This window comes from Euwallacea similis, chromosome 12, assembly GCF_039881205.1.
Source record: "Euwallacea similis isolate ESF13 chromosome 12, ESF131.1, whole genome shotgun sequence".
In the NCBI taxonomy this organism is placed as follows: domain Eukaryota; kingdom Metazoa; phylum Arthropoda; class Insecta; order Coleoptera; family Curculionidae; genus Euwallacea; species Euwallacea similis.
Window position 1 is genome coordinate 4081505 of NC_089620.1, and position 12744 is coordinate 4094248.

Genomic DNA, 12744 nt, shown 5'->3' on the forward strand with positions numbered 1-12744 from the left:
GAAACGAAATCGTGGAACGGGATAACTATTATAGATGCTCTCAGTAGATTGAGTAGGTGGCCAGCCGTATGCTCTATAATGGAAGGATTGTCTCAAAAGCTAATGCCCAAGGTAATGTTTGGGATATGCTGACAGAGACACGATAGCTTGGAAGATAAAGTTGTGAATAACGGTTAATATGTTATGAACCAATTAAAAATTAGGTATAGATGGAATGAAATTCCCTGGCGTCAGTTAGAGAAGTCTTCATTTAAGCTGCAAAAACGAATTTATCGAGCTTCGCAAAATAATGATATCAAGTCAGTGCACAGGCTTCAAAAGTTACTACTCAGATCAAAGAGCGGAAAGTTCATGTCTGTTAGGAGGGTAACACAGGATAACCAAGGTCGAAAGACAGCTGGTATAGACGGAATCAGTGATCTTAATCAAGAGCAAAGATTAGACTTAGTTGAGTCTTTGTCATTGAATGAGAAAAGCAAACCCGTTAGGCGTATTTGGATTTCCAAACGTGGAAAAACAGAAAAGCGTCCGTTAGGAATACCTACAATAGCAGATAGAGCGAAACAAGCTCTTATGAAAATGGCACTAGAACCAGAATGGGAGGCAAAATTTGAGCCAAATAGTTATGGTTTTAGACCTGGTAGATCTTGTCATGATGTCTACGAGGCTATCTTCGAAGCATTGAAGAGAAAAACAGCATTTGTTTTAGATGCAGATATTTCAGGATGTTTTGATAATATCAACCACAGTGTATTACTAAAAAAGCTAAATACTACACCTACAATACAACGTATTATAAAGGGGTGGCTAAAGGCAGGTATGATGGAGAATAGTTTGTTTTATGCGACAGAAAGAGGAACGCCTCAAGGGGGAATCATTTCACCTTTATTAGCTAACGTTGCTCTTCATGGGTTAGAATACGACACAAAACAAGCTTTATCGAAAGACCTTTTTCAATATAAAAAGGAGAAGTCTGGAAAAGCATCATACATAAATACTCAGAAAATGATGAGTATTATTCGATACGCTGACGATTGTGTTGTTCTCCATGAGAGCAAGGACATTGTTCTTAAAGCAAAAAGTTTTGTAGAAGAGTGGTTGAAAAAGATAGGTTTGGAACTAAATTCATCAAAAACGTGTATAACCCACACACTAAAATCCTCAGGTAACAACCAAATAGGATTTGATTTTTTAGGTTATACAGTACGACAGTTTCCAGTAAACCATAGTAAGAAAGGATATAAACTACTGATTAAACCAAGTCGTAAGGCTCAAAAGAGACACGCACAAGTGATCCAAGAAAAGCTAAAAAGCATGCGTGGATTAACACAGGCAGCAGTAATTAACTGTCTCAATCCTATTATTAAAGGATGGAGTCGATACTACATTCCTGGTGTATCTCGCAAAGTTTTCGAACGTATGGATCATGATATGCACTACAAACTTTGGAAATGGGCATTATATAGACATCCTCATAAAGGAAAAGGTTGGGTTAGAAGAAAATATTTTCGTAAACATGGCAATGATATATGGCGCTTTAAGACACATAAAGAAGAAATTCTTGTTCGTCATAGTGACTTTCATATAAAGCGCTATACAAAGGTATCTGGAGTCAAATCTCCTTATGACGGAGATATGGTATACTGGGCTAGACGGTTAGGAAGATCACCTACCATGCCGCCACGAGTAGTAAAACTTTTGAAAGTGCAACGTGGTAAATGTGAGCTTTGTCAACTTTGGTTTCGCAGTGGTGATCTTATGGAGGTTCATCATAGAGATCAACAACGCAGTAATAATAGAAATGAAAATTTAGTACTACTGCACAGACATTGTCATGATGATATACATAGAGCGAGTTGTATATGACAAATACCGAGTTATTGAGGAGCCGTATGAGTCAAAAGGCTCACGTACGGTTTTGGAGTCAAGTAAAGAGGGGTGACCTTCTTTACTTAGATAACTATCATTTAAAGTTACGTTGCTTCGTAGTGATTGAACTAAAAGATAAGGATTTTAAGCCGGAATATGCAGGTAAAATGAATTTTTATCTTTCAGCCGTTGATGATTTACTAAAGCATGAGACAGATCAACCATCTATAGGATTAATTTTATGCAAGTCAAAGAATAACGTACTAGCTAAGTATACACTGAAAGACATAAATAAACCGATAGGGTTGGCAGAATATAAAATTACTGAAAATCTACCAAAGAATATAAAGGCAGCTTTACCAACAGTAGAAGAGCTAGAGGCTGAGTTATCCAAAGTTTCAGATCAGGAAAAGTAATGCTATTAAAATCGTTCAAGCAATTATTTAGCAAACCAAAGATAAAAAGTTCAGCATGGAGGCTCAGGAAGAAGGGTAATATATTGGCAAGGAGAAGCGGGAAGCATAAATAATTTGCTTTCTCAAAGCCTTGAGCACTTGCGTAGCCGCTCTCGTGATATGGTAAGAAAAAATCCATATGCAGCAAATATTATTGATACAATAGTAAGTAACTCTATTGGAACAGGAATAAAACCGCAATCAAAAGCAAGGGATGGAGAATTTCGAAAGAAGGTGCAAGAATTATGGCTAAGATGGACAGATGAAGCAGATAGTAACGGAGTAAGTGATTTTTATGGATTACAAGCTCTAGTATGCAGAAGTATGATAGAGGGAGGAGAATGTTTTGTACGCCTCCGAAATCGTAAACTCGAAGATGGATTTTCTGTACCATTACAACTGCAAGTACTTGAGTCTGAACATTTAGATAATAAAACAAATCAAACTTTAGGAAATGGTAATGTAATAAGAAACGGGATTGAGTTCAATAGACTTGGGCAAAGAGAAGCATATTACCTATTTAAAGAACACCCTGGTGAAGGTTCGTTTGGCGAATCAGTGAGAGTGCCAGCAAATGATGTTTTACATATTTATAGACCATTAAGACCTGGTCAGATAAGAGGAGAGCCATGGCTTTCAAGTATACTGCTAAAGCTTTATGAGCTTGATCAATACGATGATGCAGAGCTGGTGAGAAAGAAAACTGCAGCAATGTTTGCGGGATTTATTACAAGACTTGACCCTGAGGCAAATATCATGGGGGAAGGTGAAAGTAATGAGCAAGGAGTAGCACTATCAGGTTTAGAGCCAGGAACAATGCAGCTTTTAGACCCAGGAGAGGACATAAAATTTTCAGGGCCATCAGATGTAGGAGGAAGCTATGAAGCATTCATGAGACAGCAACTGAGGGCAATAGCGATTGGTACAGGGATAACATATGAGCAACTAACAGGAGATTTAACCGGTGTTAATTATTCATCAATCAGAGCAGGATTAATAGAGTTTCGTCGTAGATGTGCTATGCTGCAACACAACATTATAGTATTTCAATTTTGCAGACCAGTATGGAGTAGATGGCTAGAACTTGCCACTTTATCTGGAGAGCTTTCTACAACAGATAATCAAATATTTAAAGAAGTAAAATGGATACCGCAGGGATTTGATTGGGTGGATCCGCTTAAAGACCAGCAAGCACAGCAAATGGCAGTAAGGAATGGCTTCAAAAGTCGAGCAGAGGTAGTATCAGAAATGGGTTACGATGTAGAAGAAATTGACCAAGAAATAGCAGAAGATCAAAAGCGTGCTAATTCTTTTGGACTTTGTTTCGATTGTGACGTTAATGTGCTATAAAATACAATAAGGAGAGGAAGGTGATGTGGATAAATAAACCAATAATGGTAGAGAGAAGAAGCTTTGAACTACTATCATTATATAACAGCAAACAACCTATCTTTAAGAATTTAAAGCATTTTCATATAAACCCAAAAGGAATAGCAATAATACGTATTTATGGAGTTTTGACTAAAAAAACAGAAGCTTTTGATCATATTTTAGACATGACTTCGTATGAAAATATTCATGAAGAGATAGAGAGTGCTTTAGAAGATAAAAGCATAGAGACGATTCTACTTGACATAGACAGTCCAGGAGGGGAAGTAAACGGTGTCTTTGACCTAGCTGATTTTATCTATAGTGCAAGAGGAAAAAAGAGGATAATAGCAATAGCAAATGATGATGCATATTCTGCTGCATATGCTATAGCTTCTAGCGCTGAAAAGATTTTTCTCACCCGCACTTCAGGAGTTGGCAGTATTGGAGTAATAGCAAGTCATATAGATCAAAGTAGGTTTGATGAAAAGCAAGGTATTAAGTACACCACAATCTTTGCTGGTAGTCGAAAGAATGATTTAAACCCACATGAGCCAATGACGTCTGAAAGTCTGGGAAGCTTACAAAAAGAAGTAGACCGACTATATGAAATGTTTTTGCAGCTAATAGCAAGGAACAGAGGTCTTTCAATTGAAAAGATTCGATCAACAGAAGCAGGTCTATATTTTGGCGAGAAAGCAGTAGAAATAGGTCTTGCAGATGGAGTTACAACATTTTTTGAATTTATCAATAATCATAAAAGTAGGAGTGTTAGTATGACAACTAATGAGTTAACTGAGGAAGGCTACGAGAACTGTCGTAGAGAAATTTTAGAGATAATAAGATTATGTAATATATCAAAGATGCCAGAAAAGATAGGAGAATTTATTGAGCAAAGCGTAAGTGTTGAGCAAGCAAGGGAAGTTTTAATGGAGTCACTTGCAGAGCGAACAGCAAAAGCTGAGATTTTCAGCGCTTTACCACAAAATTCATCAGAAGATTTGATGATACAAGTAGCTAAAACTCGAGCGTAATCAAGTATTTAAGTTTTTTTATAACCGCCGCGTACAATAACTACAAACATGGCGGTAAAACTAAAGGAGAAAATAAATGAGGAAATTTTATGAATTGTATAACTGAACAAAATAATCTAGGTGACCTATTAAAATATGAGGCATCAAGTTTATATTCAAGAGACCAAATAACAGTAGCAAAAGGGCAGAACCTAAAGCTTGGTACAGTAGTGGCTCTCGATAAAGATAGCATGGTTAAGATAATAAATCCAACTGCCACAGATGGGACACAAACGGCGATAGGAGTGATAGCAAGCGATGTAAACGCAAAGGAAAATAGTAAAGGAGTAATTATTGCTCGTGGTGCAATGCTAGCTGATCATGCAGTTGTATGGCCAGCAAGTATCACTGAAGAGCAGAAAGCTGCAGCAATAAAGCAACTTGAAGCACGAGGGATCATTATCCGCAAGGGAGCTTAAAAAAACTATTAAAAATACAAAAGGGGGAAAAGAAAAAATGCAAAATCCATTTACAAACACAGCATTTAGCATGACGGCACTAACAAATGCAATGAATATATTGCCGATAAATTATGGACGGGTTGAAAATCTAAATTTGTTTCCAAGTAGGTCAGTAAGATTTAGACATATTACCATAGAAGAACATAATGGAGTATTAAGTTTACTACCAACGCAAGTACCAGGGGCACCAGCAACAGTAGGAAAACGTGGCAAAAGAAAGGTAAGAACATTTACGATTCCACATATTCCACATGATGATGTAGTGTTACCAGAGGAAGTACAGGGAATAAGAGCATTTGGATCAGAAAGTGAACTTAAAGCGCTGGCAGATGTAATAACCGATCATTTACAGCTAATGAGAAATAAACACGCAATAACATTAGAGCATTTGCGAATGGGAGCGCTAAAGGGAATCATTCTTGATGCTGACGGGTCAGAATTATTAAATCTGTACAACGAATTTGAAATCACGCCAAAAGTAGTAAATTTTGCCCTGGGAACAGCGACAACTGATGTAAAACGTAAGTGTCTGGAAGTACTCCGGCATATAGAAGATAATCTAAGTGGTGAATATATGACTGGAATTCATGCACTGGTAAGCCCTGAGTTTTTTGATGCACTCACTTCTCATAGTAAAGTAAAAGAAGCATATGAAAGATGGCAAGAAGGAGCAGCGCTAAGGAATGATATGAGGTCAGGATTTACATTTTGCGGAATCACATTTGAGGAATACAGAGGACAAGCAACTGACCCTGAAGGAACGGTGAGAAGATTTATAGAAAGAGATACAGGGCACTGTTTTCCACTAGGAACAGCAAGCACATTTACAACATATTTTGCACCAGCAGATTTTAATGAGACAGTAAATACTCTTGGACAGCCACTATATGCAAAACAAGAGCCAAGAAGGTTTGATAGAGGAACTGATTTGCATACGCAGTCGAATCCATTGCCAATGTGCCATAGACCGGGGGTATTAGTCAAGGTGCGATCCGAATAGTCGTGGTTTTGTGATGGTAAAATTCCATCTTCCCTAGACATCGGGGATAATGTATGTCTCACATCTTGGAGAATGGCAACCTTTGGGGTGCAAGCATGAGACAAAAGCAGGTAATACCTAACCTTTATGGTAAATCCCTGCAAACAGAGTTAGATATGGTTACGAGAGGAACTTATGTTAGAATTGTCGTCAATGTCAATATGCGAAATAAGGTTGATACGCATGGACCAAAATGGTATGAAGCACAAGAAGAATCAAGGTTTTGATGCTTGATTATGGATGTTTTCAGCTTCCGGCAAATAGTAAGAACCTAAGTTTAACGTGAAACGAAACCATGGAACGGAGTAACCACATGGAAGCTCTTATTATTCTTTATTTAAAGGATAATCAAGAAGGTAGCCAACTGAATGCTCCTATGTGGAAGGATTGTTTAAGAAGCAAATGCCCAACGTAATAATTGGGATATGCAGACGTAAACACTGTAGTTTGGAAGGTAAAGTTGTGAATAGTAATAAATATGTTATAGACCAACAAAATGTTAGGTATAAATGGCGTACAATTCCTTGGCGTAAGTTAGAGAAATTAGTATTCAAGTTACAAAAGCGAATTTACCAAGCTGCAAATTGTAAAGATATCAAGAAGGTACATAAACTTCAAAGATTATTACTTAACTCAATGGGTGCAAAATTGCTAGCTGTTAGAAAGGTAACTCAGGATAACAGAGGAAAGAAGACAGCAGGTATTGATGGAAAGGCTAATCTTAATCAAGAAGAAAGATTGCAATTAGCATATTCTTTGGATATAAGAGAGAAAGCTAGACCATCAAGACGTGTTTGGATTCCAAAATCTGGAAAAACTGAAAAAAGGCCTTTAGGCATACCTACTATTTCAGAGAGAGCAAAAGAAACACTTATGAAAATGGCGATAGAACCAGAGTGGGAAGCAAAATTTGAGCCAAACACATATGGTTTTAGACCTGGTAGATCATGTCATGATGCAATAGAGGCTATATTCATAGCTCTTGGAGGTAAGAAGGCATTTATATTAGATGCTGATATTTCTGGATGCTTTGACCAAATTGACCAAAACGCCTTGCTAAAGAAACTCAATACCACACCAACTTTTAGAAAGATAATAAGAGGATGGTTGAAAGCAGGTGTTATGGAAGATGGAAAGTTTAAACCCACAAAACGTGGCACTATACAAGGAGGAACGATATCACCTTTACTTGCATGTGTTGCATTATATGGATTAGAACAATATGTCAAACAAGCATTAACAAATGAACTTTTTCAATTTATGAAAAAGAAACGTGGACAGGGATCGTATGAAGAGGCAAAACAATCAATAAGCGTAATCTTTTACGCAGATGATTTTGTCATCATACATGAGAGTGAAGAGATTATTCTTAAGGCGAAAGTTCTGGTTGAAGAATGGTTAAAAACCATAGGTCTAGAGCTAAAGCCATCAAAAACAAGAATAACCCATACTCTAAAGGGAGAAAAGCCAGGTTTTGACTTTCTGGGGTTTACGGTAAGACAATATCCAATAAATCGTGGTAAGAGAAGCCATAAAACAATAATTACGCCAAGTAGCGAATCCGTGAAACAGCATACATGGGTCATCAAACACAAACTGAAGAAATTGCGTGGTGAATCGCAGGGAGCAGTAATAAAACACATTAACCCAATTATTAGAGGATGGTGTCAATATTACACTTCAGTAGTATCATGTAAGATATTTAGTTTGCTAGATCACATTATGTTTGGAAAACTTTGGAAATGGGCAGTATATAAACACCATAACAAAGGAAACCGCTGGATCAAGGAAAAATACTTTAAAAAGTATGGTAACGATAATTGGCGATTTATGACAAGTAATGGAGTAAATCTTACCAGACATGGAGATTACGTTATAAAACGGCATACCAAGGTGAAAGGAACCAAGACACCATATGATGGTGATTGGGTATACTGGGGTAATCGTCTGAAGAGAGTACCAGATAAGCCAACGAGAGTAACAAATTTATTGAAGTTACAACAGGATAAGTGTGATTATTGTCAACTTTGGTTTAAATATGATGATATTTTGGAAGTACATCACAAAGACCAAAATAAGAAAAACAATATAACCAAAAACTTATCTTTGTTACATGGACATTGCCATGATAATTTACACAGAAGGTGTGCATGACAAGCACCAAATTGCAGAGGAGCCGTATGACGGTAACCTGTCACGTACGGTTTTGCAGTCGAGTGGGGAGAGGTGACTTTCTCCACTTAGATAACGTTGTTGCAACATAGGTAGAGCAACTATAAAGCAGTGTGAGGCAGAAGAATGCTTTACCTCTTCTTAGCATGTAAATGTTAGTATATAGCGGAGAAATGTGCAAGAGAATATTAAGAGATTATTTAAAGATTGTTTTGCCCATTTAGGAGAGTTAGCTTTGTATGAGTCGAAAAATAAGGCGTACATGGTACAAGTATTAAAGCAAGAGCCAGATAAATTATACGAGATTGGTGAAGGGCAATTTGTAGGAGAAACTTTAGTGTTGGAAGTAAGTGCGTTTGATGTACTGCAGCCAATTGTAGGAGATATTTTTGTTATAGGTGGCCGTAAATATAAAGTATATTCTCCACCGCTGCAAGATAATTCAGGAATGGTATGGAAAATTCGAGCGTCAGGAGTATAAATGCGTATTAACACCGGTAGTATTATACAAAGTATAGATGCTGAAAGGAAAAAAGTGGAAAAAGCGACAGTGAGTGCATTAAACAAAACAGCAATATGGCTAAAATCAAAAGCAGCTAAGGAAATCAGTGAGGAAAAGAAGGTAAAATTAAGTTTGATAAGAAAGAGATTAAGAATTTTTAAGGCGAAAACTAGCAGATTAGAAGTGTTAATTAGAGCAAATCTCTATGACATTAGAGCATCGACAATTGGCAAAATACAAAAAACAAGAAGAGGATCGAAAGTAGGAAAGCATGAGTTTATAGGAGGATTTGCAGCAGTTATGCCAAAAGGAAATAGCGGTATGTTTAAACGTGAAGGAAGAGCAGCATTGCCAATAAAGGAAGTAAAACTACCACTGGAACCAGAGGCTTCAAGGATAATAGGAAATCTTGTTAATTATGAGGTTGAGAAAGTATTTACAAAATTTTTTGAACGTGAATTAAGTTATATTACAGGAAGTGTATGAATTTTAAAGATTTGCATAATGCAATTTGCACCACACTGAAGAAAGAAATACCAGCAATACAGACATGTGAAATTTATCCAGCAATAAGAAAAGAATTATTAGCGCCAGCGTTATTTGTAGAGCTTGTGAGTTTAGAATCGGGAAAAGATCCTGGAACAGAGGAATTAACGCTGAAAGCAAGATTTGAAGCACGAATTGTGATTGATAGCACAATAGAAAATGCCCCTATTATTGTTAGAACATTAGCTGCTGAGGTTGCGAGAGTAGTAAATAAAAATACTTGGAACGTGGAAAATATTTTTCCTGCTGAATTTCTCTCTGCGGAAATTGAAGGATTTAGGCCAGAATTAGATGCATATCTTGTTTGGGTAGTTGATTGGGTTCATGAGATACATATTGGTGAGTCAGTGTGGTCAGAAACTGGAATTAAACCGCATATTATAGAGATAGGTAACGTACATGTTGGATCATAGTTTTGCGATTTCAGAGCTAAGTAGAAAATTAGCGAATATCATTCGTATAGGAGTTGTAAAAGAAGTAGATTATGAAAAAGCAAAAGTAAGAGTGAAAATAGGCGAATTTTTAACAGATTATTTACCGTGGATAACAAGTAAAGCAGGAAAAGATAGAGATTGGTCTCCTCCAGATATCGATGAACAAGTAATGGTATTTTCTCCTCTTGGTGAACTATCATTAGGAGTGGTATTAGGAGGAATATATCAGGAAAAATACTCTGCACCAGAGAATAAAAAAGAAATAAATAGTGCGAAGTTTCAGGATGGAACAAGATTGTTATATGATAAAGAGAAGCATCATTTAGAGATTGAAGTAGTAGACAAAATAACACTGAAAGCTGGGGAATCGAGCATAGAGATGACGAAGAGCGAAATAAAACTGAAAGCAGATAGAATAAACCTTAATTAAATGAATAAATCGGTTGTACGAGTAGGAGATTATTGTGTAGAAGTAACACCGCATTTTTGCATTAGTGGGAGTAACAATGTTTTTGTAAATGGTAAGCCAATGTGCAGACAAGGAGACAGTTTTAGTGAAGGAAGAGCATTAACTGAAGGATCAAAAACAGTGTTTTCAAATGGTCTTGGTATAGGAAGAGTAGGAGATATAGTTTCATGTGGGTTTAAAGTAATAAAAGGCAGTGAAAACGTGTTTGCAGGCTAAAAATGAAAGGGATGGACTCCAAAACAGGAAAAGAATTAGAAGGAATAGAACATCTGAAACAATCAATAATTGATATACTGACCACTCCTATTAACAGTAGAATAATGAGGAGAGATTATGGGTCAAGACTATTTGAATTAGTAGATAAGCCAATAAATAGAGATTTAACTTTGGAAATCTATTCAGCAGTAGCAGAAGCTCTACAAAGGTGGGAGGAAAGATTTAAGCTAGAAAAAGTAAAAATGACAGAGGTGAAAGAAGGAAAAGTAACGCTTGACCTAGAAGGATTATACTTACCAAGCGGGAAAAACATTCATTTTGATGAAATTGTAGTTTAAAGATGCAGCAGCTAAATATTGTAGAAAAGCCAAATTTCGAGGAAATATTTTCAAGAATGAAGGAAGAGTTAGTCTGTAGAGATGAAACCTTTTCAGCATTAGTAGAATCTGATCCAGCAATGAAGGTTCTGGAAGTAGCAGCGTGGAGAGAACTTTTGCTCAGACAAAGGATAAACGAAGCTGTAAAGGGTAATTTACTTAAATTTGCAACGGGAGAAGATCTTGATAATTTAGCTGAGTTTTACGGAGTGGAGAGGCAGAAAGAAGAAGATGACGAACGATTTAGAAAAAGAATTAAAGCAAAAATAGTGGGCTCAAGCACGTGTGGAAGCAAAGAACACTATCGATATCATGCACTGTCAGCAGATAGTAGAGTAAAGGATGCGTTAGTAGAATCGCCTATACCAGAGAAAGTACAAATTTCAATCTTATCAACAGAATTATCCACAATTAGCATAGAGTCAGAAGAACTACTTTATATTGTAAGAAAGCGAGTTACCAGGGATGATATAAGGGTTTTAACAGATACGATAACAGTAATTGGTTGCAATATTACGGAAATAGATATTCACAGCAGAATGAGCATAAGTTCTGTAATATCGAAGGAGGAAATTAAGGAACAGTTCATTAAGAAGTTTGAAGCAAGTAGAAGGTTGGAATGTTACAAGATCGTGGATAATAGCGAATCTATTTGTAGATGGTGTAGAGAACGTAGAATTAATCGAGCCAAAAGAGGATATTGTGATACTAGGGAACGAGTGTGCAAATTTGCGAAAATTAAAGATTGAGTAATGCTATTACCACCAAATGCAACAAAACAGGAAAAAGCGCTAGTAGATGCAACAGATTATAAGGTTGATCCAAGCTGTATTAGAGGATTTAAATTTAGATTGGAAGAAGAAACATTGCCGTGGATAATAGAAGAATATGGCTTAGAAGAAATACTACGCTGGGTAAAAGATAGAAGAAAAGCAGTAGTAGAAGGAATAAAATTTCAGCGTTTAAGAGGAACACCGGCGTCACTGAAAATAGCATTAAAATGGGCAAATATAGAAGATATTACAATTATTGAAGAGCCACCTGGTAAACATTTTTTTGAGCTGCAGATAGGGATAAGGAATGTTCCAAATAACTTTTTTGTAGATGCAGTTGTGGAACTTGCGAAACTATCGTTACCCGTAAGATCGCGGCTAATGAGGATTTTCAATGATCACTATAATATTAGCAGGTTTATATTAGATGAAAGTTTATTTGGAAGTTTGTTATCGGATTACTCAGGGATAAAAATTGAAAAAGATGGATCAGTACTGTCATTTGGTAGAAAGAACACATTTGAGCTAAAAGTCTTGAATTCAAGTTTTAAGTTTAGTACTTTTCGGATTCATTATGAGCAGGCATTTAGTAATGACATATATCGCTTAGATGTAGCAGTACTTGGAGAAACAGAGCCTCACACAAAGGATTACAAAGGCATCTATGAAAGAAGTCATCAGTGGTACAACTTAAAAGCACTATATCCACTACCACAAAGCTTATTGCCGGAAATTAAGTTTGCGAAAGCGCAGATAGTGTTATCGGATCAACTATGTTTTTTAAAATTTCTTCAATTTTGTTTTATTACAACTTTTTATTGTAATTCTACAATTCTACTCAATCATGAGGGGTATTTTGGTAATTAAAAACCTATTCATTATAGAAAAAGAATTTTATATCAAACAGTCATCACAGCAATTCCTGCTTAGATTTTGTGGTTAGTGAATATGTGCTTTAAATTTGTGTGGACGCACATATTCACTGTAGAT

General features: G+C 36.4%; 1 protein-coding gene across 1 annotated transcript; it reads left to right on the forward strand.

The window, feature by feature from the left end:
• Positions 1 to 3880: 3880 nt before the first annotated feature.
• LOC136412396 (putative signal peptide peptidase SppA) lies at positions 3881 to 4726 on the forward strand. Its single transcript, XM_066395455.1, has one exon. The coding sequence runs from the start codon at positions 3881 to 3883 to the stop codon at positions 4724 to 4726; it is 846 nt and encodes a 281-aa protein (XP_066251552.1).
• Positions 4727 to 12744: the final 8018 nt, after the last annotated feature.

Bases quoted from the DNA above. Each gene is read 5' to 3' on its own strand.
- LOC136412396 (XM_066395455.1), top strand. From the start codon at position 3,881: ATGACTTCGTATGAAAATATTCATGAAGAGATAGAGAGTGCTTTAGAA.